At 39.3% G+C, this 26,068-nt stretch overlaps 1 protein-coding gene and 1 long non-coding RNA gene across 2 annotated transcripts; one reads left to right on the top strand and one right to left on the bottom strand.

Moving 5' to 3' along the window:
* Nucleotides 1-4,377: 4,377 nt before the first annotated feature.
* On the bottom strand, nucleotides 4,378-7,104 carry LOC134291208 (uncharacterized). The gene is made up of 2 exons (XR_009998973.1): nucleotides 6,966-7,104; nucleotides 4,378-6,874 (listed from the first exon to the last, which is right to left on the bottom strand). It is a non-coding gene; the product is annotated as an uncharacterized LOC134291208 (long non-coding RNA).
* A 685-nt stretch (nucleotides 7,105-7,789) lies between these two features.
* Nucleotides 7,790-25,036, top strand: LOC109432824 (surfeit locus protein 6 homolog). The gene is made up of 3 exons (XM_019709168.3): nucleotides 7,790-7,983; nucleotides 8,046-8,593; nucleotides 24,786-25,036. The coding sequence occupies exons 1-3, from the start codon at nucleotides 7,884-7,886 to the stop codon at nucleotides 25,005-25,007; spliced, it is 870 nt and encodes a 289-aa protein (XP_019564713.1). The 5' UTR covers nucleotides 7,790-7,883; the 3' UTR covers nucleotides 25,008-25,036.
* Nucleotides 25,037-26,068: the final 1,032 nt, after the last annotated feature.

Genomic DNA, 26,068 nt, shown 5'->3' with positions numbered 1-26,068 from the left:
CATGGTCAGAGAAACCATTCGCTTACCTTTACAGCAGATCGTGTCCAGGAATCGAAATGTATCGGGTCCTTTTCCGATAGGTGAAACCGTCGATCGTCGATGTGATTTTGGGGGAATAGCTGCGTCCAATGTTGATTGTTAATAGTTGAACATTTCACACCGCTGGCTTATGAAAAGGATGGTCCAGGGTAATCCGACGATGCCACGGTCGACAAAGCTGGTGGCTTCCGCCGAAAAAACCTTCCGCCAGACAGTTATTCGGTCACGTTCCAGCAGCAGCTCCATCCAGCAGCAGCTCCATCCAGCAGCTCCAAAACCGTTCGCTAGTTTGGTGGTAAAGTGATCGACGGAAATCTATAGGAAATACACAAGAGATGTGCATTGTTTGAAAGTTTTTGAAGCTTGAATAATGAGTTAACTATTACCTTTTAAACCTGCAAGCAACTATAACTTTGAGCACCACGTTTAAAAGAGAAATCTCGAAATTTTGTGCGACAAAATGCGACTTCTGCAGGCGCCATGCTCGTTCCACGTTTGTTATGTTCATCTTTGGATTTTATGTTGACAAGGTTGCTTTTTATGCTGCTACACTCTAAATTTATTATATAAAGAATGGCATTTAATAGAGTGACTTTTAATTTTTAATTGTTGCACATAGAATGGTTTTTTTCTCTCTCGTTCGTAATCTATGTGCTTTCTGCACTTAGATTCTATCAGTAAATTAATTTGAGTGTAGTGAAATGGTTCCCAAAATAGCATAGACCATGGACTTACCAGTAATGCCAGATACCTCCAAGAATCTTATATGGAATGTTAAAAAAATAGCTTTCATATTCTGGAATATTGTATCTTTTGTTAACTGCCAAATAATCTTGAATCGATTAACAAATGGATAAAAAAAATCAGCAAGATGCACTTTGTCTAATATCTCTTAATCAGTCGAATAAATTAACTCCGAAGTACTTGGTATTCATGGTTATGGTGTTGAAAGGACAAAAATGATACATCTACTAAGTTAATCAGTTTTGGCATTAACTAGTTATTTTGGCTGTACAGTTCTTGCATTTTTCCCACAATATATAAATTTAAAGCTTTCATTTAACATATTGTTAGTTTTCATAAAATTCCTGTGTATTTGTAATTTGTTAATTATAATTTTGTTGAAAACAATAACCTGCTAGAATACACTTTGTATGAGATCAGCATTATTTATTGAAAAATAATTTCCCATAGACTGGTCAAAAACAAATGCAAGATAACAAGTGAATATAATAAAAAAAATAATTTATTGAAATACTCTACGTAAGATATCTCATTAATCAAATGTCGAATCGAAATAAAATTTCAGGGCCTTATACAAGCATATTGTAGCTTTCATTTGGTGCTTAGAGAACCCAAATCGGTTGACAGACGGCTGAGATATTTATTATGGTACCCTTGGTCAAAAATCTCAAAAAGTTAACCTGTATTACTCCCAAGTACTCTTTGAAAGATATCTCGGTAACCAAATGTCCAATCCTAATGAAAATGTATAGGGTTCTACTAGAATGTTGTAGCTTTTATTTGGTGCCAGGATATCCGAAATCGGTTGACAGACGGCTAAGATATTTATTATGATACTTTTGGTCAAAAATCTCAAAAGGTTTAGTTGTATAAATTCGAAGTACTCTTCGAAAGATATCTCTGTAACCAAATGTCCAATCGAAATAAAATTTCTGGGCGATCTACTAGGATGTAGTAGCTTTCATTTGCTTCCAAGAGAACTCAAATCGGTTGACAGACGGCTGAGAAACGTGCGTGACTTTTTTTTGTAACGCACATACACACACACACACATACACACATACACACATACACACACACACACACATACAGACATTTGCTCAGTTCGTCGAGCTGAGTTCATTGGTATATGAGACTCGGCCCTCCGGGCCTCGGATCGAAAGTCGGTTTTTCGAGCGATATTTATACCCTTCTTATGGGTGTAAGAAGGGTAAAAACGTTCTAAACACTCGCCTAAGAGGAAGCTACTTTAGCGGCGGATACGATCCGTCGGGTCAGGTTGTCGCCTTAGCGGTGGATTCGATCCATCGGGTCAGGTTGTTTGAAAAAGTCCGCCTTAAAAGGGGGCTTGCCTTAAGTGCCCCACACAATGCATACGTTTGCGTGTGCGTGACAGTACCCGCATAATCGAAAACACTTTACCATGTAGTTGTAACTGTAAACATGATTTAAGCCATATTGTGATTATTTGTGTTATAGTTCACTTATTATTTCACTCTGTATTTTTCTCGACATTCAAATACATCTAACACTGACGCAACATCACCACTTGTAGTAAATATGTAACAAATTGTCGTTTAATTGTTGCTCATTGTTCACATTTCTGAAACTCAACTGCATGAAATTTAAAAAATGTAAGCTTACTATCTGACAAGGTGTAACACTACGTCAAATGTTTTACATATTATTTTTTGTTCTCCATCTCAGCAGTGGGACCATAGACTAATTTCTGGGGACTGGTGGGACTTAGTAATCCTACATTATAGAGATCTGCGGAGGCGGCCATTGTGAGCTAATCGTGCAGAGAGAACTGTCAAAGTGTGAGCCAAATGAACATGCTTATCGTTCGTAGGAAGGCGTCGTTTGAATGGTATTGCAATCGGAACTAAATAAATAAAAATTATTTATTTTTAATATCGAGAAATTGGCGGCATATGTATGTTTAGTAAAAAGATAAAAATTTATTAATTCTGCTTTCAAAAGCTCATGCTTATGACGACACTTTTGTTGCTGAACTTGTCGAAAAAACTTCCATTGCTGCTTCTTGCTTCACTTCTGCCGATATGATTAGCGTAACACTTGTGCAATGAATTTCAGATTTAAAATAGCGGAGCAATATTTCAAAAAAATTTTGGAAAAAAAATCTACCATAGTTAGAAAATGTAAACAAAACAACTTGAACCACAACGAAGTCACGCACAAAGTTTGAACATCTAGCTTTGTAGCAAGTGTTGGCAGCTGTTGTAAACAAAACAAACAGCGTTGCCGAATCGACGTATGCAACTTCCGCTCATCTCTATGTAGAGGATTTCTAGTGGGACTGCTACGCTCTCACAAACACATTGACACAATATATTGTTTGACTTTCACTGGACCACACCCTTGACCACACCTGATATGGTTGAACATCAACTGTGTGCGTGCCAATTTATTTTGCAAAAAATGCACGCCTTCAATGCGAGATTTCTTTGTTTACAATAAAGCAGAAAAAGTTGAAAAATAGAAGCATCAAACCAATTTCCTTAAATTTGAGCATTATAGTTCCCCTGTACCGATGAGTGCATTGGCATGAATGGAGACGTTTATGCAGGTAAGAGTTTTGGTTAAATAAATTAGTTAACAGCTGGTAAACAAAATATTGCTTGATTTTCAGCGCGTTATCGTGCCGACTCGGAGCGGAAGAGTGGAACCGGGTGTTCCGAGGAAAAATACACCCAGACCCAATAAGTGTATGGTGAATTGTTCCGTATTCCAACCAGCATTGACCGGAGATGAACAAACTCTATCGTAGCAGAGGCTTCCGCCGCCTGCAATAACAGCTTCCCCAAAGTGCTCCACTGGTAATCGTCGGAAACGTTGTTGTGCCAAAATGCTGCATTCCGTCTAAGTGGCATCCTCGCGGAGGAACTTGACGGATACACGAGACTGTTTGACGAGTTGTTTCGTGTACACTGAAAGGCGGCTTGCAGTAATGACAAGCATAAAAAAGTTTTCAAATTTACCATGGCAAAACATGATCATCGACCCACCAACGCTTCTTGTGTGCGTTTTGTTTCTTCTCACATCAACCGGTTCGATAGCCGAGTGGTAGCGTGCGAGCCTGGTGATGTCAAGGTTCTTGGTTCGAATCCGGTTGCCAACAGAATTTTTTTTTAATTGAAAATCGAGTCCATGGTTAAATTGAAAACATAATTCTGTTGAATTGAAACGAAACTCAGTCTGCACAAATTTAGTGGCGTTGTGTATTTAAATTGACCCTCAGAATAGTAATTTTCACCGCAAGCCGCCGTTCAGTGTAGTTTGTGTTTTTCGGAAGTGGAGATGGAAAGGAGATGAACAGATCATGCCATCAGGAAGCCTTTACGATCTGGAGTATTCGATAGGGATTTCTCCTTAGTTTCTTAACCATATTTTGAGTTTAAAGAAAGAGATAATCCCGTTTCGCTGTGTTGTGAGGTGTCGTATGGCAGCAACAGAAGACATCTATCAGAATGCTGGCATCAAAATCGAGATAGTTCAGGTAACATTTCTTTATTTTTCAATTAGATGATATGCGGATTCCAACCGATATATTTAATTCTTGCAGGCGAAGGGTGCATAGAACATTTTCTTAGAGAAAATATCACTTCTTAGTGCAAGTAGCTACTCAGGAGTTAAGATTAGCCGAAGGAAGAGGCTTCCACGCCGTATGTAAAACCAAGATTCGAAATGCTGGGCTACGGCTAGTCTCCGGAAACTACTTGAACCGGTTAGTCTCCGGAAGCACCTCGCCGTTCTGAGTGATTCAATTCCTCACGCTGCAGCAGAGCATCCGACAGAATCGATCGTAGGGAAGCCAGGATTTTAGCACAACAGAGTACGCTCCAGCACCTGCTCCAGCAGTTCCTTTTTTGTCTTCACGGTTGGGATAATCATACCTAAGCCACTGTAGTTCATCACAAGTGTATAAAGTGTATTTTTCTTCAATAATTTCATCAATTTGAGCCTGAATCAGACTTGATTGTTGTTATATTTGTTATTATAATTAGTGCGCTATACTTTTTCAATAAATGTTTAGTTTCCTTACTTAATCCAACATTTCGTGAGCAATTTGCTATTTTCGAGTAACTGTTTTTTTACAAACAAACAGTGTTTTGCATGATGTATATAGACATCTTTACTGTAAATTGCTATAGAAATTGTTTGTTTGTCAAAGCGGTTACTCGAAAATAGCAAATTGCTTTGATATTATTGCATAATGGGAATAAAACAATATGGCATATTGTTTATTTTAACATATCTAACAATAAATGAACAACTCCACTTAATGCCATAATTTACTATCAAATTTATTGTTGCACTACATAGCAACCACTTGGCTTGATAGTCCACACTACCACTGTTGCAAAAAATGAACTATAAATGAACAGCATGGCTAATTGTATTGCGAAAATTTTGTTCGAGAAAAATGCTCATTTTTTATTGTAACCTAACTTAACAGCCTATTCGTCATATTGTTAAATGGGCCATTACAATTTGCCTAGTGGTATACTACAAAATACTGACACTATCACTTAGGGTGGTGGCGAAAAATATGTTATATTGTTCAAAAATGGTTACTGATGGTTGTCGATTATATGCGAGATTGTACACTTATAGTTTACAACTATGCGGGTCAGCAAGCTCTAGAGATAAGTGACATTTCAACACACGAACACTAACGCAAATTTTTCCTCACACAAAAGTGCACGCCGATCTTGACGCCGATTGAAAGGCTATGAGCCATTTTACGAGACGTTTCGAATCAGCTGATCGCTCATTTCATGAATGAAAATTTGACAGGAGGTTGCGCCCAAGCCCGTGAGTGTTAATATCAATATCAACACTGTTGTCGTTTCGTAAAATAGACTATTCAGATTGCATATGCAAATATTACACGGAACCAGAAATCAACCCAAATATAGGTTCTTTTCACTCATATCGGCTCTTCCGTGCGAGAACCCAAATTTGGCTATACCGCGTTAAAGCTCTGAGTGGGTAGTTTCCGTTTGATGCCGGCAGAAAATTGCAACCCATCGCAAGGTTCTTTCTATACCTAGCGTTGACTTTCGAAGTACCCTAGTGGGTTGAAATAAACCCACTTTTAGGTAAACGACAAAGAACCCAAATTTGGCTTCTCGCACGGACATTTTCGTCTAGGTAGCTGCTTCTCGCTTTGTTTTTGACAACAATGCGAGCGGGAGAACGATAAAACAACCCACTGCTGGGTAAAAAGTTCAAGCGGTATACTTATTTTTGCGTTCTTTTAACGTATTTTTTAGGTAATCTGTTTTTCCGTGTACACAATCGAATTGGGTAAAACGGGTAAATAATGATAAAACTAACGTCCGGGGCAAGAGTGCAAATATTTTCCTCGCAGTTTCACAACTACACTCTGAAGAATTTTCACGTCCGATTTACGTGAAAAGATAGGTAGTTTTCGTCCACCATATTTTTCACGTCACCTTCACCGGAATGTCAGGTAGCTGGACAAATTCTAGCTTCGAGAATCGACGTGATAAGTCAGGTAAATTTGACTCGCGTTTTAGGTATCGTTTACGTGAAATGTGAGTGAGTGCCACTGGAATTTCAGGTAACTTTTACGTGAAAATATGATTAGCGCTACATGAATTTCACGTAATTTATGTACGAATTTTGGATGAAAATAAAGCAGTCTCTCCAGCTTGCAACGTATTTGAAGAGGCAAGAGAATTTGAATCCTTACAAAATGCAATAAATATTCATAGATTTTACCCTACCGTAGAATAAATCTATCATTGCATTTTATAGGGATTTGAAATCTTACTTCCTCAAATACGTTACAAGCAGGTGCTAATATGTAACAATTACAGAAACATCTTTATCAGTCATTTATTTTACAGTATGTACTTGATAAATTTGCACTTACATTTCTACATACGTTTCGGATCCTCTGATCCTTTAAAAGTGCAGAGTTCCAAATAAATCCAAGGATGATAAGGCAAAATCTTTGAAGTCCAACCGTTTTTAACACTCGTTGAACTCCTCTGTTTGACCTCCGCTACCGTCACGAGACTTATGACGCATTCCAGATCTGAAATTATTGAACATAAAAAAGTCACAACTGCATAAAATTAATCACTATTATTTGCTTTAAACAATTAAAATTAACGTTCAGTACTTACAACAAAACTTGCACGGAAACTTTAGGAAGCCGTTTTGCACCAACCTTCTCGACGCCATGTTGAATTGTTTTTCACACCTGAAAGTCACGTAACTTTCGTTCCGCGGAATGTTCCAAGTCAAAATACACAAACACGAACGCATCAAAGCGGTTTACGTGAAAAACTAGGTGGATTTCACCAAACAGGGCGGTGCCTACGACGTGGTTATCGAGTGACAATGACTAACGCCACGTAACTTTGGAAGTTTTAAGGATAAGCATGAGCTACGTGATATTTCACGTAAATCGGACGTGAAAACTTTTTAGAGTGTACATCTACAAAAAAGGCACGCATACATTTGAACGTGATTACCCGGATAGTCCTTTTGGAAACTTACACGGAAAAATATTATATCCCAAAGAATAAGTTTTAAAAACTCAAATTTGGCTAAACTGCTTAAAGTTTTAACTCAAAGTTGGGTTGTTTTCTCCCTCGCCCCACCGCAATGTTGTCGAAAACAAAGAGAGAAGCACCGACGCTGCTCTTCCGTGGAAGAAGCCAAATTTGGGTTTTCTTGAATAATCCCAAATTTGCGTCATTTGAGGCCTCCGTTGGGTGAAAATAACTTACCACTGGGTTAATTTTTTTTGCCGCTCTCAAACGAGAACTACTCACTCACCACTTTCGCTGTTTAACGCAAATTTGAGTTATTCCACGGAAGACCGGGATTGCGTCAAAACAACTTAAATTTGGGTTGATTAAACAAACTACAAATTTTGTAGTTCAGTGTAGATAGAAGCGAAGAATAAACAACAACAAACTCTTGTCTCATCGCATCGCATCAGCATCGCTCGTCAAATGCACGTGTTGCGTACAATCGCAATTTCTGTGAAATTTAGTTTAATTTTGCGATAAAAATATTCAAAACTATTTTTTAAAATGCCGATGAAGAAAGACGAATTAATGCATCGTCTGCGAGCTGTTAACGACAGATATTTGTATCTGTTGGAAGCGTTCCAAATTCCGAGCAAAAACACAGGTAAGTAACGAAAGCATCACCTTTTCAGCTGGCGGAGAATATTACCCTGTTGTGCGTTTCAGATGACATCGTTTGCAGCGATTTTTTGTTGGATGATGGGCCTGGTGCTGTTTCTAGGCCTTTCCCAAAGGTGACCGAAGATGCAGCAGCCCAACGAGAAGCTCGTTTGGAAGTTATGCAGAACAAAATCAGCTCAAAATATTTGCACCGCAAGAGGAAGCAACCCCTGGAAGGCAAAGCTGCCCGAAAACAACTGCTCAAGAAAAAGAACGTAGTAAAATCTTTGCGGAAAGCGCAACAAATTGAGCAGCAGGTGCATAAATTCCAGGAAGAAAAGGAATCAAAACCAGATACCCAGAAAATGTCTAAGAAATCCTCGGATGCGACGTTCAACACGATGGGGAAAATTGTGTTTTCGAAAATTCAGTTTGATGAAAATGATGTGTCGCGAAAGGGAACCGAAACAGATGCAAAAAAGCTACTCCGTAAAGTGCTGAACGAAAGGAAGGAATTGAACGAGCTCAAACTTTCCGGAGAAACGGAGAAATATGCCGAGGTCAAAAATAAAAAGGCATGGGAGCGTGCGACTGCTAAAACAATGGGCCATAAGGTAAGAATCCGTTTGAGTCGATATTTCAAGCATAATTTTTCAATTCGACGTATCTAACTTTTCACTGATCTGAGTAAATTCATGGTCAATGTTGACGACCATCTCACTAAAATAGTTTTTTTTATAAAAAGACTTTTCATCAGATTTTTCGTGCTTAACATTACCAGGGATATAGCACGCACTAGGTAAGAAACAAAACTTACTTATTCCATATCATTTTCACAATGAATTTAGACAAAAATACACATACACCGGGTTGGTAAGAGATACGTCATGCCAGATACGTCGCTTTTGTATGGTGCCAGTTTGGAATATCTGCTACTTTGGATTTTAGCTAGATACCTACTAAGCTTGTCTGGTATGTTCCGTTTTTATCAACACGGTCCGCGATTTTCAGTTGACAAAAACGGAATAGTGATAAAAACGGAATAATTTTCTTTGACAAAATATTTTGCAACATTTTAATACGAATTGAAAGTTTTACTGTAGAACACATTCCAAAAGTGGAAATATGCAGTTTACTATGAAATTTAATTGTTTTTTGATATGTTTTAGTACATCTTGGTTGCACAGTTCGAATTACAGTTTTCTGACCGTGATGCCGAAAAGTGGTTTTCACAACTTTTTTGGAAATTTATCTTCGTTGAACGAAAGAATGACACATACCGTGGGGTGCCCTAATTTCGTGCGGGCCCAAACTTCGTTAACTTCTGACGTCTGAGAGCATTATTATCTAATTAACAGCGGAATTATTCAAAATTTGCTATAACCTCAAAACTGCATTTGATCTCAATACAATTCACAAAAAAAGAAATGAAAAATTTGATTTATGTCAAAGATTGAAAAATAAATTGCAAATGTATGCAAATAGTAGATGCCATATTCAAAGATACGAGAAAATCAACACTCACGGAAGTGAACAAATATTTCGATCTCCATCAAAGGTAAATATTTCAATTTATGCTTGATTATTTCAATTCAATATGTTTTATTATAATACGCAATAAAATTACTTAAAAATGTTATTTTCTTATTTTGTTTCAACATTTTTGTTGTTGGCGAAATTAGGAACCCACAATCTGTATGGGTCCCTAATTTCGTGCACTCTTTTCCATAACTTTGTTTTAGAGGTTCACGTGTACACAAATGGCTACAAAGCCATCGTATGATTCGGTTATTAATAATAGTTCTAACAACTATTTTAATTGGTTTAAAATTAGCTAGGGACTGCTCATACACTACGTAGAAAAAAAAATAAACAAATTTATAAATGTGGGAATACTAAGTAAGCTCGGGATGATTTTATTTACCCAAACATTGCGAGTAGTAGCTTACAGCCGCTAGTTTCATTCAAGCAAATTATTGCCGTAAGCTTTATTGCCAGAACACAAATTTGGAAGACGACACTTTACCAGAACTATGTAACCTCCCGAAGAATGTGCCTAATAATGGCACATAATAGAAACGTAAAAAGCTACAATTAAAAAAAATGAATTGATTCACATTACTAACCATCAGTAAAGTTAGTGAACATTTGATTCAAATAGCAAACAATATATCCCTGTCCAAGAGTGATGGGTTTGACGATGGCTTATCAAGCGTCGTCATATAGTGAAAATGTGTTTAAATAATTTCAATTTTAGTCTTTTATAATTATAGATTAGCTAAATTAAATATAGTAACGAAAATTAGTGAACCAGTAAATGGAATAGTATTTGAAAGTAACTAGGTTTTGAATTAAAGCATTTCTTTACAAAATTAAACTAAAATAGAATCTGAATAATCATGCCATTGCTTTATTGACTTTAATTTAAACGCTTGATTTGTCATACCTCCAGCATACGCTTAATCGCTGTCGCATGATCTAACAACAGTTGATTACGCGCAGTGCTGGGGGGACCGGCAGGGCTTATTACCAGTCTATACTAACCCTCTAACTACTAACAAGACTGGGAAGCCAACGATCACTCATTGCACTTTTGATAGTAGTATTAGTAGTAGTAGTAAGAGTAGTAGTAATAGTAATAGTAGCAGTATTTTATTAACAAGTTGATTCGTACTATTCTTTTTCACTTCTTCGAAATTATTTTTATAGCAACTATAAACTCAGGAGTGGATAGCATAACGACATTGATTGCAGCAGGGTCCAACATTATTATGTAATGCAAGAGTGCATATGGGATGTCTCTGCATTACTTATATCTTCTAATTAAGACAGGGCAGGGTGATAAGAAAATCGCATTAGTGAATGAACAATTTAGAATCTAAATTTTAGATGTTGAATGCTGTTCACTCAAGAAGTTCACTGGTGCAGGTAGAAAAAAAAAAACTTTTGAAACTCTCAATTTCTTAGCATAGTAACAAGAAACTATATTTAAAACTGAATATAAATTATGCTCTCTATGATGCTCAACAATGCTATAAACAGAATACTAAAATTTCCGGGCCGCCATTTTGTGGAGTTTGGCGGCCCACTGTCTTCTTGTCATTTCAGGTTCATTTTCTACAACGCGTGACTACAAAGAGTGAACAATACCATCGTCAAGGGACATTTTGGAGCTAAATTCGGTGAGTCTGTTCCATTATATTTACGCTGTCATTATTTTAAATTCACCATGGATAGTTGCGGCCTTTTTTTGCATGCATATTGTTATGCATCTGTTTGTGCACATTTGTTGTTACCCATCTTTCGTGTATTTACTCAACTAGCACTGTAAAGTTCGTCACTTCGAGTGTCGGCCTAAATTCTTAGTATTCATTTCATTAAAACTACTATTGTTGTACAGTCCACATATTTGATGTTGCCACTATGGGAGAGCACGTTGAGCACCGGTTTGTCCACATCTGCTAGAGATTTTGGCTGGGAGTGGGTCTGGTTTGCAGGTTTAGCGGGGGCCTACCACAATTTGGGAGTGTGAGGGGGGGGGGGGGATCTCTGCATTGTACTCACTACTCATCAATTCCGTGGGGTATCTAGAAGACAATTGACGATAAGATTGGAAAAAAGCTTGCAGTTTGGAACTAGACTAAAATAGTGGCCGATAGAAAACAACGCGCTAGACAGCATTATTATTCATTTTTTTTAAATATTTACCCATAGGCTTTTCGCCGGTTGGCAGTATAGTATTTAGCTGTGTACGAAGATACGAATTAGTTGGTGTACAGATGACAGGGTTCACACGGGAAGTGCTTCAAGCGAGGCTTACATAACAAATGACAATAAAGAAACCTATTTTCCTTGACTTTCTACGCAATGGACATCTGACCGAACACACGTGTTTTCGTTAATCTCCTAGGCATTATTAGTGCATGACGGAACAACTAGCAGGACACAGTTCCAGACGTCTCTTTTTAATAACGATATTCAGCATATTTCCAAACTACACTTCAATAAAGCAAAGACTAAAGCTGCTATGATAGAACAGATCAAAATGACTTAATTGACTTATTGACTACATATTGGAGATCTACTTCGAATAACTGACAAATTGACAAGAACCTAACTAAATACATGGACCATACTACAAAAAAAAAAAAAACAATTGACAAAAAGAAAAAAGGGGAAACTTTTATTAAAACTATTTTTGTTCAACGCAGGCCAAAACAGTGTCGACTTGGGCCACGATATGCCTACGTACTTCTGTGTGTTGAAACATAAATAGAGGCTCATAGAAGCAAACGTAGGGAAAGGGTGCGGTGTTAGAACATAAGCACAGTGTGCTACCGCCGTAATCACTATGAAAAAAAAAAAAAAAAAAAATAGCAAACAATATATTGTTTTAATAAGATTTCAATAAAAGAGCAAAACAAACGTCAAAAATACTAACCCCTAAAACTACAGAAGGATTTTGGAAATCTTAATGTAAACATCCAGGGCGAACATGGTAAACAGCAAATATTCACTCATATTTCGTCACAGACATCGATTTCATCTACACTTTATTGTTTCATTGGTATTCTACGAATATGCTACGTTTTGAAAATTAACATATTTAGGCGAATTCTACGTCTTTTAGAGTGAGCGAAATTTGGACCCATTTTGAACGAAATTTGGAACCCGTGCACGAAATTTGGCACTTTCAAACAAATTAAAACTAATGCTGTAACTATCTTGTATAATGTGAAGTTGCCTAATTTATATTTTTCTTGGGAGCTACAGTGCCAGCACTAAATATTATCGAAGAGATTAATCTGACATACTTTATGGTAAAATTTCAGTCGTTTATCAAACTTTGAGAATTCTTAAGTGCACGAAATATGGGCACCTCACGGTATTATAGTTCCAGTACCTGGATCAACGTTTTGAAATATGACATACTTCCAGGAATGATTTATCTCCAGGAACATAGTTTCGATATCCTAACAAAAATGGATATGTTTACTTCCTTCCAGAAGGCATTTCTCCACGAGTATCATCTTTACAGATTCCTGTAAAAGTTTCGTCTAGCATATTTTTAGGAAATCTCCAGGATTTTTTTTAAGTAATCACTTGTAACTTCTCCAGAATATTGGATCCTCCAAGAAGTTCCTCCAGATTTTTTCTAGGTTACCTTGTACTACATGCCACTTGTTTATCCTTTGGAATAAGATGAGAATTTTAAAGAAAAGAGGTTCTGCCCCTAATGATTTCTTAAGAAATTCCTTCTCGGATCAAGATGTCTCTGTTTAAATTTCTCCTGGAGTTTCTTTGAGGATCCCTTCAAATATTCTCCCAGGAATTGGAATTTATTAACCTTCCTTATGCACTATGTTGGGAACAGCTCGCTGACGTAGACATCCTGTTGAAATTCATCCATGAGTTGCTTTAGAGATTCACCAAGATTTTACTTTTGAAATAAAGGATTTTCTACAGAATTTCATACGGGAATTCTTCCAAGATTACTCTCTGAAATCCCCCCAGAAAATGTTTCTGATATATCTCCAGGAGTTTTTCCAGAATGTCTTTCTGGGATTCCTTCAACATTTTTTTCCTAGAATTTCATCAGAAGTTCTTTTTGGATTCTTTAAAGAGTTTCTTGTGATATTTTTCCCTGGAATGTCCTCCTTTCCAAAATTTATTTGAAGGATTCCTACAGGACTTTTTTTGGTATTTATGCGCAGTAGAAACACCTACACCTACTGGAACTATTATTATGAATACTTCCAAGAGATTTTCCAAGAGGATTCTCTATCTTTCATCTTTGTTATTTCCCCATGATTACTGTATGAACCAGCCTTGGGCAGAAAATCTCGTTAATAAAGATACTATAATAATAATTTTCCCCGATTTCTTACTGCGTCTCTCAGAAGTTTAGTCTGGAATCTCCCAGAAGTTTAGTCTAGTAATCTTCCAGGGAATTTTCCCTCAAATCCTCAAGAAGTTTCTTCAGGGAGTCCTCCTAATGTTCTGTATAGAAATCTCCGGAGGGTCATTCCTGAGAATCCTCTAGAAGTTCAGAATGGGAAACCTTGAGAAAGTTCTTTCAAAAAATCATCGAATTGTTCCTCAAGGAATACTCTCAGAATTGATAGGATTCCTTTAGGATTTTTTGAGAGTCCCTAGTTTCTTGTTCTTCTGAGAACCCTTCAGGAGTTGCTGAAGAAACCCTCAGATTGTTTTCAAGGATCCTAGACTCCTCTTTTCTGAAGAAACTTATATCTGAAAGACTTAACTCCTTCTACACCTAAAGAAGCTTCTAAATTATTTCCTGACGATTAATCAGAAGAAACCCATTAAGGAATCTGGAGGAATACTAGGTAGAATCGCTAGTAGGAATGACAGAAGAAAGTCAAGATTGCATTTTGGAGCAATCGAAAGATGAAATCCCGGACAAAATTCTAGAGGAATCTCCAGTTAGGCTAGTGAATGTAGCAGTTTCGGTCGGGAAAATTTGGACAGGGTATCAAGGATGGTAAGAGAGATCTCTGGTAGAAATTTGAGCCCCATCGGAAAGAAATAGCTGCCAGGAGAGAATAATTCAGCACATAGCGTAGTTTCAAGCAAATCGTGTAAAAAATCGCGTTAAATTTATTTCACTTAAAAAAGTTTCGTAACGTTACATAATTGTAGTGTAAAAAATCAGACAATGACAGGACAGTCAAAGATAAACCATAAACTGTTTAAGTTCTCGAAAAACACTTGAAGAGGCAGGCCTAGTTCCAGTTGGTACGTAGATCCGTGAAGAAAAAGAAGAAGAAGAAGAAATGAGAAGAACGATCTTCAGATGGAATTCCTTGGATGAAATTCCTGGAGCAATCCCCGGAAAAGATACCAATTAAGGTGCCCTAACACAATAAGCAAATGAAATGAAAAAAAAATTCGATCATCCAGGGTGTTTTTTCCTATTGCCGGAAAAACGAGTCCGTCCTTTGATGATTTTATATGCACATTCCATTTCTTATTGATCTATCATGATTAGCTACTTTTGTTACACTTGTAAAATGATTGAGCAATTTTACAAACCCGACAAAATTGTTGATGATGATATTGATATTCACGTGTTACCTCCTGCCAACTCCTGTCAGGTTTGGCTCGGTTAAATTTTTCTATTGGACCACTGCTTTAATATTTCTTATGTTCAAATAAGGAGTAAAATTATGCGCGAGAGAAATTAACACATAAATTTACACATTATTTTGAAATGTGTTGAAAGCTACTGTAACGTATACGTCTTCTATATCATTATTGGTGGTTGCTTCAAGTTCATTCATGGACGCATTGCCTCAAGATTAATGTTAAACTATAAATAACTCGTGTTCGAGGGAACAAATTTGACAAAAACTATAGTGTTGACAAAAACGGAATGAAATGTTGATGAAATCGGATAGTGACAAAAACGGATAGTGATAAAAACGAATAGTGACAAAAACGGAACATACCTGTATACGGTTTTTATTTAACCCGTATCGTGCATTGGGGTCAGAGTCCCTGACCTGATTTATGGCTTTGCTGCCAGGTTGCCGTATTATTTAAACAATAAATGTAAATGTAAATTATTACCCAGACAGGCATACTAATGTCGTTTTCGTTTTTGCGGCGGTGCTACACCGTTTCGTGCTACACTTGTCGCTGAAAAAAACGAACGTTTTTGGTGTAGTTGCATTGGTGTGCGTGTATAAAAACCAAAATATTGACAACTTTGCAAACGCTGATTGGTGGACGCGGTGTACACCTGCTACACTCCCGATTTTTTGAGTGCTGCACTATCATGAGCGGTGCAGAAAAAGTGCTACACCGGTGCAGCACGAAAATAAAAAACGAACATTTTCGGTGCAAAAGTGCTGCACCGGTGTAGCACCACCGCAAAAACGAAAACGACATAAGCTTGCACTACGTTAGCGCGATGAGCATCAGCTAATGCACGAAGAAAGTTAATTATTACTTACCTTACCGATCAGGCTAAGGCCTCTACTGTACATAGTAGCCGTCTCCATTCTACTCGGTCCATGGCTGTTTGTCTCCAGTTCCGCACTCTGCGTAGGGTCCGCAGATCCTCCAGTTGGTCGACCCACCTAACTCGCTGCGCACCACTTCTTCTTGTACCGGTCGGATGACTCTCGAGAACCATTTTAGTCGGGTTGCTATCCGACATCCTGATGACGTGACCCGTCCACCGTAGCCTCCCGATTTTCGCGGTGTGGGCGATGGTTGATTCTCTCAGTAGCTGATGCAGCTCGTGATTCATTCGCCTTCTCCAAGTCCCGTCTTCCATCTGCACTTCGGATACCGGACCAATGCTCTGTTTTTTCGGCGGAGGCCGCTGCTATACTGTTTGCTACTACAACACCAGCATCAAAACCAATTTGCGTTATCTCCGGCTCTGCCAGCGTACTCACCACTATAAACTCTCCAACGGTTCCGGGTCATTTGGCCGAACGCCATTTGGCCGAATGCCGTTTGGCCGAACGCCATTTGGCCGAAAGGGTCGTTTGGCCGAATGCCATTTGGCCGAATGCCGTTTGGCCGAAAAATGAATGATTAATTTAAGTGACCATACCACTGTTTCCCGTCTCAGTATTACTCGAAAGAACAGCATATGATTCAAAGAAGGAAAAATATTTGACAAAGTATTGGCAATGTGAACGCCAACTAATCCCTACATATCAAAACTAGAAAGAATAGCCTATGATTAAAAGAAGGAAATACTTCTGATGACCATATTGGCTCTGAACTTCCTCTGAATTCTTTTGATCATGATTCGGCCAAACGACCCTTTCGGCCAGATGGCATTCGGCCAAATGGCGTTCGGCCAAACGACATTCGGCCAAACGGCATTCGGCCAAATGGCCGGACACCCTCTCCAACATCCCGCCACCCATGGATTCAGGCCATCCAAAAGGATTGCCCAACAGGAACTGTTCCGCTATGGGTATCTGGCCATTGTGGCATCAACGATAACGTAGAAGCCAACCAGCTTGCCGCCATAGGTCGAACTGGTCGCAGGTTCACCAGGGCGGTACCAGGAGCAGATCTCAAACACTGGGTAAAATCTACAATTCGCGTAGTATGGGCCCAAGAATGGGTTAACACAAGACATCCGTTCATACGAAAAATCAAGGGAGAAACAACACCCTGGACCGACACAGCAAATCGCCACGACCAACTAATCCTTTCTCGTCTTCGAGTGGGACATACCCATGCATCACACAACATGGGATCCAGGAGACCTTTTCACAAAATATGCTCCACGTGCAACGCGACAATGACGGTAGAACATCTTCTTGTCAACTGTCCCTGCTATGAAGGACTTCGAGTTCAACATGAACTTCCAAACAGCATAGTGGATATCCTTGCAAATAATACAACCAACGAGACAATACTACTATCTTTCATTAAGGACGCCGGACTATACAACGATATCTGAAAACCAGGGACACCTACAGTCAACAAAGCCAGACCACACCGCTACTCACCTGGACCGATTTGGAATACGATATTGAAACTACGAAACCATTTTCTTAAATCTGTTAGCATATACTCTGTAAACTGTATTATATTACTTAACTCTGTATGACAGGGGGCCTATCAATAAGAAGCTCTCTCCCTTTTTCTTCAGAGATGAACCAGCCAAGAACTGTGCTGAAAATCTCTTTAATAAAGATAATTAATTAATTAATTCCATCTGCACTCCTCGGTAGATGGTACGCAACACCTTCCGTTCGAAAACTCCAAGAGCGCATTGATACTCTGCTCGTAGGGTCCATGTTTCGTGCTAATAGAGCACTACTGGTCTAATCAGCGTTTTGTAGATAGTTAACTTCGTGTTACGGCGAACTTTACTGCCGTGAATCGCATATCAGTCCCATCTTTGCTGGATTTCCTATGCAAATGGGACAAATATGCGATTCACGGCAGTTTATTCGATCGTAGAGTTCTGCGAAGTCCAAAGTAAGCTCGATTTCCTGCCACAATGCGCCTCTGAATTTCTCTGCTGGTGTCGTCGGCGGTCATCAGTGAGCCCAAGTACACGAATTCTTCAACCGCCTCGATTTCATCACCGCCGATAAAAATTCGGGGTGGCGGGCGCGGCGATTCATCCCTTTGCCATCATGTACTTTGTCTTCGACACATCAAGAAATGGTGAAACGTCAAGAAATCCCTTTGCAATTTTGCATACAAACTTTAGAGGCACAAATCTGACGAAAGAAGCATGAAACCAAGCGGCACTTGTTTATCCTGGCTTTGCTCACTTGCAAAAAGAGGCAGCTTTTGCAAAGTCCCAAAAAAATGACCACGTGGTTTATGGACAGCCCCATAGAGATGAGCGGAAGTTACATACGTCGATTCAGCAACGCTGTTTGTTTTGTTTACAACAGCTGCCAACACTTGCTACAAAGCTAGATGTTCAAACTTTGTGCGTGACTTCGTTGTGGTTCAAGTTGTTTTGTTTACATTTTCTAATTATGGTAGATTTTTTTTCCAAAATTTTGTTGAAATAGCGGAACAATCGAAGAAATCTGAAATTCATTGCAAAAGTGTTACGCTAATCATATCGGCAGAAGTGAAGCAAGAAGCAGCAATGGAAGTTTTTCGACAAGTTCAGCAACAAAAGTGTCGTCATAAGCATGAGCTTTTGAAAGCAGAATTAATAAATTTTTATCTTTTTACTAAACATACATACATTTCAGGCCAAACATTTCAATAGGTCCTAGCTGCATTTGAGAGGCTCTCTTTGTTCACTTTCTCTTTCAATGAATTAACTACATCGGCTGTTTTCCTACTCTCCGCATCGACCAATGTGGCGCTAGCTTCTACGCGCAAAAAATCGCTAAAAGTAAATCGCAAAAATATTGTATGGCGAATAGCATCTAAAGGCAAATTTAAGTGGAATACATTATTCGAAAAAATATTTGGTAGTGGTTGTGCACAATGGTGACTACTATTGTCGCGCTTATCTTAGATTCTCAGCAAGCTGCGTTCGAAACGCGCAGCCTCAGATCGCGCCAGACCGCGCACGTATGATTTGCACACGGTGTGCACCTTGGCTAAAACTGTTTTGCAGCCGCCGGGTGGAGCTGTCAGCCGCCGTGTACAAATCAAACGGGCGCAATCTTATGGCGGCTGACTCAGATCAGCAGCATCTGAGTGATTAAGCTAGGATGCACAATATTAAGCCTACCAAATATTTTTTCAGTAAAAGCTTTCTATTTCAAGTAATTCAAGTTTAGATGCTTTTCACCATACAAAATAAAATGGATTTACTCCTGCTGATCAACTGTGGGTGTGCGCCAAGCGGGTAGTCCATTATTGCAATGTAATGGTACACTTTTCAACTATTTTTGCAGTACAAATAAAAAGACGATTGTTTTGACCATCGTTCAATGCAAGGAGACAATCATAATATAAATAAACAGCTGAGATATTAACAAAAGAGAGGGAAACCAAAGAGAGTCTCTCTTCTGCGGATTGGACCTTTAGACATGTTTGGCCTGATTTTTAATATCTCGATATTAAAAATAAATAATTTTTATTTATTTAGTTCCGATTGCAATACCGTTCGAACGACACCTTCCTACGAACGATAAGCATGTTCATTTGGCTCACACTTTGACAGTTCTCTCTGCACGATTGGCTCACAATAGTGGTTTCTGCTTTAAGTGGTGTTGTATGTACGTACACGTTGCATACACGAACACTACCTGAGTTACTGGTTGAAAATAGTAAACAAAAATCAGCTGATCACGGCAAAATCAAATGGGCATATTTTCAACCAGTAGATTTGAATTAGTGTTCGTGATGCCGCGCTGCGAAACCACTATGGCTGCCTCCGCAGATCTCTATAATAGTGGTTTCTGCTTTTAGTAGTGTTGCATGTACGTACACGCTGCATTACACGAACACCACTTGAGTTACTGGTTGAAAATAGTAAACAAAGATCAGCTGTTCCCAGCAAAATCAAATGGGCCTATTTTCAACCAGTAAAATTCCATTAGTGTTCGTGACACCGCGCTGCGAAACCACTATGTAGGATTACTAATGTCGTTTTCGTTTTTGCGGTGGTGCTACACCGGTGTAGCACTTTTGCACCGAAAGTGTTCGTTTTTGATTTTCGTGCTACACCGGTCAGCACTTTTTCTGCACCGCGCATGATAGTGTAGCACTCAAAAAATCGGGAGTGTAGCAGGTGCACACCGTGTCCACCAATCAGCGTTAGCAAAGTTGTCAATATTTTGGTGTTAATACACGCACTGCCGTGAATCGCATATCAGTCCCATCTTTGCTGGATTTCCTATGCAAATGGGACAGATATGCGATTCACGGCAGCGCACACCAATGCAACTGCACCGAAAATGTTCGTTTATTCAGCGACAAGTGTAGCACGAAGCGGTGTAGCACCGCCGCAAAAACGAAAACGACATAATATTCTCTATTACACCAAAGAACCTAACCTCAAAATTACTGACAACTCTCCGGTCTTTTTGACAGATGTATTTGTCGTCGCGATTGACACCCGAAATTTCCCCACACGCGACATTCGATTTTTCTCCAAATCCATAGGGAATCGCGCCACTTGGCTTCTATATTCGTCTGTTTTCCACTATAACTCAGTCAAATTTGAACCAATGGACTACCCGCTTTGCGCGCAGCCACAGTTGATCAGCAGGAGTAAATCAATTTAATTTTGTATGGCGAAATGTATCTAAACTTGAATTACTTGAAATACAAAGCTTTTCCCGAAAAAATATTTGGTAGGCTTAATAGTGGTCACCATTGTGCACAACCACTACCAAATATTTTTTCGAATAATGTGTTCCACTTCGATAAATTTGCCTTTAGATGATATTCGCCATACAATATTTTGCGATTTACTTTAAGCGATTTTTCGCGCATAGAAGCTAGCGCCACATTGGTCGATGCGGAGAGTAGGAAAACAGCCGATGTAGGTAATGAATTAACTGCATCGGCTGTTTTCCTACTCTCCGCATCGACCAATGTGGCGCTAGCTTCTATGCGCGAAAAATCGCTAAAAGTAAATCGCAAAAATATTGTATGGCGAATACCATCTAAAGGCAAATTCTTCAAAGTGGAACACATTATTCGAAAAAATATTTGGTAGTTGTTGTGCACAATGGTGACCGCTATTAAGCCTACCAAATATTTTTTCGGGAAAAGTTTTGTATTTCAAGTAATTCAAGTTTAGATGCATTTCGCCATACAAAATTAAATTGATTTACTCCTGCTGATCAACTGTGGCTGCGAACAAAGCGGGTAGTCCATTCATTGGTTCAAAATTGACTGAGCTATAGTGGCAAACAGACGAATATAGAAGCCACTGCCCAAGCTCGCGCCCAAGTGGCGCGATACCCTACGTGAAACCTAACGTCGGACGTAGTGCGTTGGGTAGCGCATCTGGCCCTCTATCCAGCTCACTTTGCCCGACGTACGTCCGACGAATGGTTTAGGAGAAAAATCGATTTTCGCGTGTCAAAAATTCCGGTTTTCAACTGCACGAACAATAACATGAGCATGAAAAGGACGGCAACAAGATCGATAAAGTAGAATATAGCGCATTTACTTATCCAATGGACTATCGCACGAGTTTTCAAGAGTGCGAAAACGTAAATAAAAGTGCGCGATTACAACAAATCAACTCTGTGCGTTCAGAGCACTTATCCATAGAAATCATAGAAATAGCACAGAGAACAGACATCCAAGTCCAGTTCCGAAACTATGTAAGGAATTTAACGACCATTTGAAATCGGCAACACAAGTGGCAATAGCGTGGCGCTGCAGTCGGGTAATTTCCCATACTAATTGAATTCACCACTTGAAATGTTTCAATTCACCACTGACTGTGGCAATATGGTGTTTGGTGGCGTATGTGTTGTCATCGTGTATTGGTTTGCAACCTTACTCAAGTAAAGATTCAAATCTTTACACAACCTTACGAATGAAATTTGTTCTAGCCTGGATGTCTGTTCTCTGTGGAAATAGTGCGCTGAAGACATAAACTCAGCGCAAACCGTTAATGGACTACCCGCTTTGCGCGCAGCCACAGTTGATCAGTAGAAGTACCTACCTTGATACCTTGTTGGCTACAAAGTAACTTTACTCCAATGCCGAGCGTATAGTAGAGCACCATCTTCGTCGGTCTTGGGCGATGTTCCTCCAGTTTCCCCGAACGTGTAGGGATCGTAGATCTTCTTCAACCGCGTGCAGCCAGCGAGTTCGCGGCCGCCCACGAAGTCGCCTACCTCTACCGGGTTCTCTGCTGAATATTGTTTTCGCTATTCTTTCTTCCGACATTCGCACTACGTGTCCAGCCCACTGAAGTCTGCCGTATTTTATACGTTTCACAATATTCGCATCTTCGTACACTTGGTACAACTCGTGATTCATGCGTCTGCGCCACACTCCATATTCTTGTTTCCCACCGAGAATTGTCCGCAGCACTTTGCGCTCAAAAACTCCAAAAGCTTTTCGGTCTACCTCCTTTAACGTCCACGCTTCGTGACCGTAGAGGGCAACCGGAAGAATCAGCGTCTTATACAGAGCGAATTTTGTTTGCGTTTGCAAGTTACGGGACCTAAGCTGGCTACGCAATCCGTAAAAGGCCCTATTCGCAGCTGCAATACGCCTTTTCACTTCACGAGAAACGTCATTGTCACATGTCACAAGTGTTCCAAGATAAACAAATTCTTCAACAACTTCAAACACTTCCCCATCAATCACTACCTCAGCACTAACACCATTATGTTAATCCTGTTCCTGGGTGCTCCTTCGCTGCTACCATTCAACAAATCTTCAAAGTGCTCCTTCCACCTGGCTGCCACCATTGTTTTGTCTGTCAGCAAATTTCCTTCCCGGTCATTGCACATGGCGGGCACTGGCGCAGTCTTGTGCCGCGCGCCATTGACAGTTGCATAAAATCTCCGCATATCGTTCCTGTCCATACTTTCCTGCGCTTCAGCAATAACACTCTCTTCGTGTTGCCGTTTTTTCCTGCGGTGGATTCGTTTCTCTTCTGCTCTTGCAACCCTGTACCGCTCTCTGTTCTGCCGGGTACCGGCCACTAGCATTCGACTTCTGGCGGCATTCTTTTCGTTCGTCGCTCGTTGGCAGTCCTCGTCAAACCAACCATTACGTTGGCGTCGCTGAGCGGTACCAATCACCTCTTGCGCTGTTGTTGTCACTGCTTCGTGGATACTTCCCCATAAGCTGTTGACATCTCCAGATCCGTTGGTCTCTCCTATCCTCTCGTCTAGCTTCTGATGGTACTGTGCAGCAACCCCTTCGGCTGACAAGCACAGCAGAAGTAAATCAATTTAATTTTGTATGGCGAAATGCATCTTAACTTGAATTACTTGAAATACAAAGCTTTTCCCGAAAAAATATTTGGTAGGCTTAATAGTGGTCACCATTGTGCACAACCACTACCAAATATTTTTTCGAATAATGTGTTCCACTTTGAAGAATTTGCCTTTAGATGGTATTCGCCATACAATATTTTTGCGATTTACTTTTAGCGATTTTTCGCGCATAGAAGCTAGCGCCACATTGGTCGATGCGGAGAGTAGGTAAACAGCCGATGTAGTTAATTCATTGAAAGTACAATCATCTGCAATGTGAATAGTTTTCTTTTGATTTCTCGGTGATAGGCTATTCGATTGTTGCCATCAGTTGAGAAGAGAAGGATGGATTTTTAACCCTTATGTGGCCGGCAGGGTACCCGGGTACCCAGTACCCATTTAATGTCGTTTTCGTTTTTGCGGTGGTGCTACACCGGTGCAGCACTTTTGCACCGAAAATGTTCGTTTTTGATTTTCGTGCTGCACCGGTGTAGCACTTTTTCTGCACCGCTCATGATAGTGCAGCACTCAAAAAATCGGGAGTGTAGCAGGTGTACACCGCGTCCACCAATCAGCGTTTGCAAAGTTGTCAATATTTTGGTTTTTATACACGCACACCAATGCAACTACACCAAAAACGTTGGTTTTTTTCAGCGACAAGTGTAGCACGAAACGGTGTAGCACCGCCGCAAAAACGAAAACGACATAAAATACACGGTGTAGAAAAAAGCAAAAAGTTTGCCGGCCACATAACGGTTAATATAACGCGGATGATGAAAAATACGATAAAAGGAGGATGTTTCTGTACAGTGTACTTGAAATAGAAAGCTTTTACTGAAAAAATATTTGGTAGGCTTAATAGTAGTCACCATTGTGCACAACCACTACCAAATATTTTTTCGACTAATGTGTTCCACTTCGATAAATTCGCCTTTAGATGCTATTCGCCATACAATATTTTGGCGATTTACTTTTAGCGATTTTTCGCGCATAGAAGCTAGCGCTACATTGGTCGATGCGGAGAGTAGGAAAACAGCCAAAGCATTTAATGGACTACCCGCTTTGCGCGCAGCCACAGTTGATCAGCAGGAGTAAATCAATTTAATTTTGTATGGCGAAATGCATCTAAACTTGAATTACTTGAAGTACAAAGATTTTACTGAAAAAATATTTGGTAGGCATAATAGTAGTCACCGTTGTGCACAACCACTACCAAATATTTTTTCGAATAATGTATTCCACTTCGATAAACTTGACTTTAGATGCTATTCGCCATACAATATTTTTGCGATTTACTTTTAGCACAGATAACTTTTAGCGATTTTTCGCGCATAGAAGCTAGCGCCACATTGGTCGATGCGGAGACTAGGAAAACAGCCGATGTAGTTAATCTATTTTTGACACTTTTATCTTTTATTTACAGGTAAAAGATGATCTTGGATTGCTTTCGAAGAAAATTCACAAGCGCAAGAAGCAGATTGCCAAATCGAAGCAAGAATGGGCTCAACGGAAGGAAAAACTTGAGCACACGAAAAATGCAAAGCAGAAGAAGCGGGCAGAGAATATTAAGGAGCGTGTGGATAAAAAGAAAAACAAGAAGATGCAGAAACTCGCCAAGAAGGGCAGAATTATACCAGGCTTTTAAATAAAACAAATATTATCATATATATAAAAGCCCAGCGTTGTCTGTCTGTCTGTCTGTCTGTCTGTAACGCTTTGAAATGTTTCGTTGAAATGTTTTACCCTTGGTTTTACCATACTTGTATCAAATTTATAAAAATTACGAGAACTTTCTGGATGTGTTTTGACTTTCCAGAAATAATAAGAACTTTCTGGAATGTTCTGGAACATCAATGTTCTAAAGATTCCAAGAGCTTTCTGGAAGTTGCTGAAGATTTCGGAAAAATAGAAAAAGAACGTTCTAGAATGTTTTGGAGTATTGAACTTCTTAAAGTTTCGAGAATCTCCTTGAAGTTTCTGGACGCTTCAAAAGAAGGGGAAGAACCTTCTGCAGCATCATGGAACATCTTCTTCTTTTTCTTGGCGTAACATCTCAACTGGGACAAAGCCTGCTTCTCAGCTATGAGCTTCTGTCTATGACCTCTACCACAGTTATTAACTGAGAACTTTCTCTTCTAATGACCACTACTAAGTTGTTAACCCTTTTATGAAAAGAACCTTCTAGAATGTTCTCCACATCAAACCTAATGAAATTTAGAAAACTTTATGAAAGTTAGGAAACAAACAAAAAAGTGTGGTGATGGTGTCGCAATGGACTACCCGCTTGGCGCACACCAACAGTTGATCAGCAGGAGTAAATCCATTTTATTTTGTATGGTGAAAAGTATCTAAACTTGAATTACTTGAAATAGAAAAAATATTTGGTAGGCTTAATAGTAGTCACCAATGTGCACAACCACTACCAAATATTTTTTTCGAATAATGTATTCCACTTCGATAAATTTGCCTTTAGATGCTATTCGCCATACAATATTTTTGCGATTTACTTTTAGCGATTTTTCGAGCATACAAAATAAAATTGATTTACTCCTGCTGATCAACTGTGGGTGTGCGCCAAGCGGGTAGTCCATTCATTATCTTCATCCATTTTTAATCGGTGAAGTGCAAATACAGATGAGTGTGAAACTACCCGGACCAAAATGCAGGCACAAAACGGTTTCAAGATTGACAAAATAAAAAATGCCG

The sequence above is a fragment of the Aedes albopictus genome, chromosome 3 (assembly GCF_035046485.1).
Source record: "Aedes albopictus strain Foshan chromosome 3, AalbF5, whole genome shotgun sequence".
NCBI classification, from domain to species: domain Eukaryota; kingdom Metazoa; phylum Arthropoda; class Insecta; order Diptera; family Culicidae; genus Aedes; species Aedes albopictus.
This window is presented reverse-complemented; position numbering and strand designations above follow the sequence as displayed.

Coding starts and splice junctions, on each gene's coding strand:
- LOC109432824 (XM_019709168.3), top strand. CDS start 7,884: ATGCCGATGAAGAAAGACGAATTAATGCATCGTCTGCGAGCTGTTAAC. Junction 7,984..8,045: donor AATTCCGAGCAAAAACACAG/GTAAGTAACGAA, acceptor TGTGCGTTTCAG/ATGACATCGTTTGCAGCGAT. Junction 8,594..24,785: donor CTAAAACAATGGGCCATAAG/GTAAGAATCCGT, acceptor TTTTATTTACAG/GTAAAAGATGATCTTGGATT.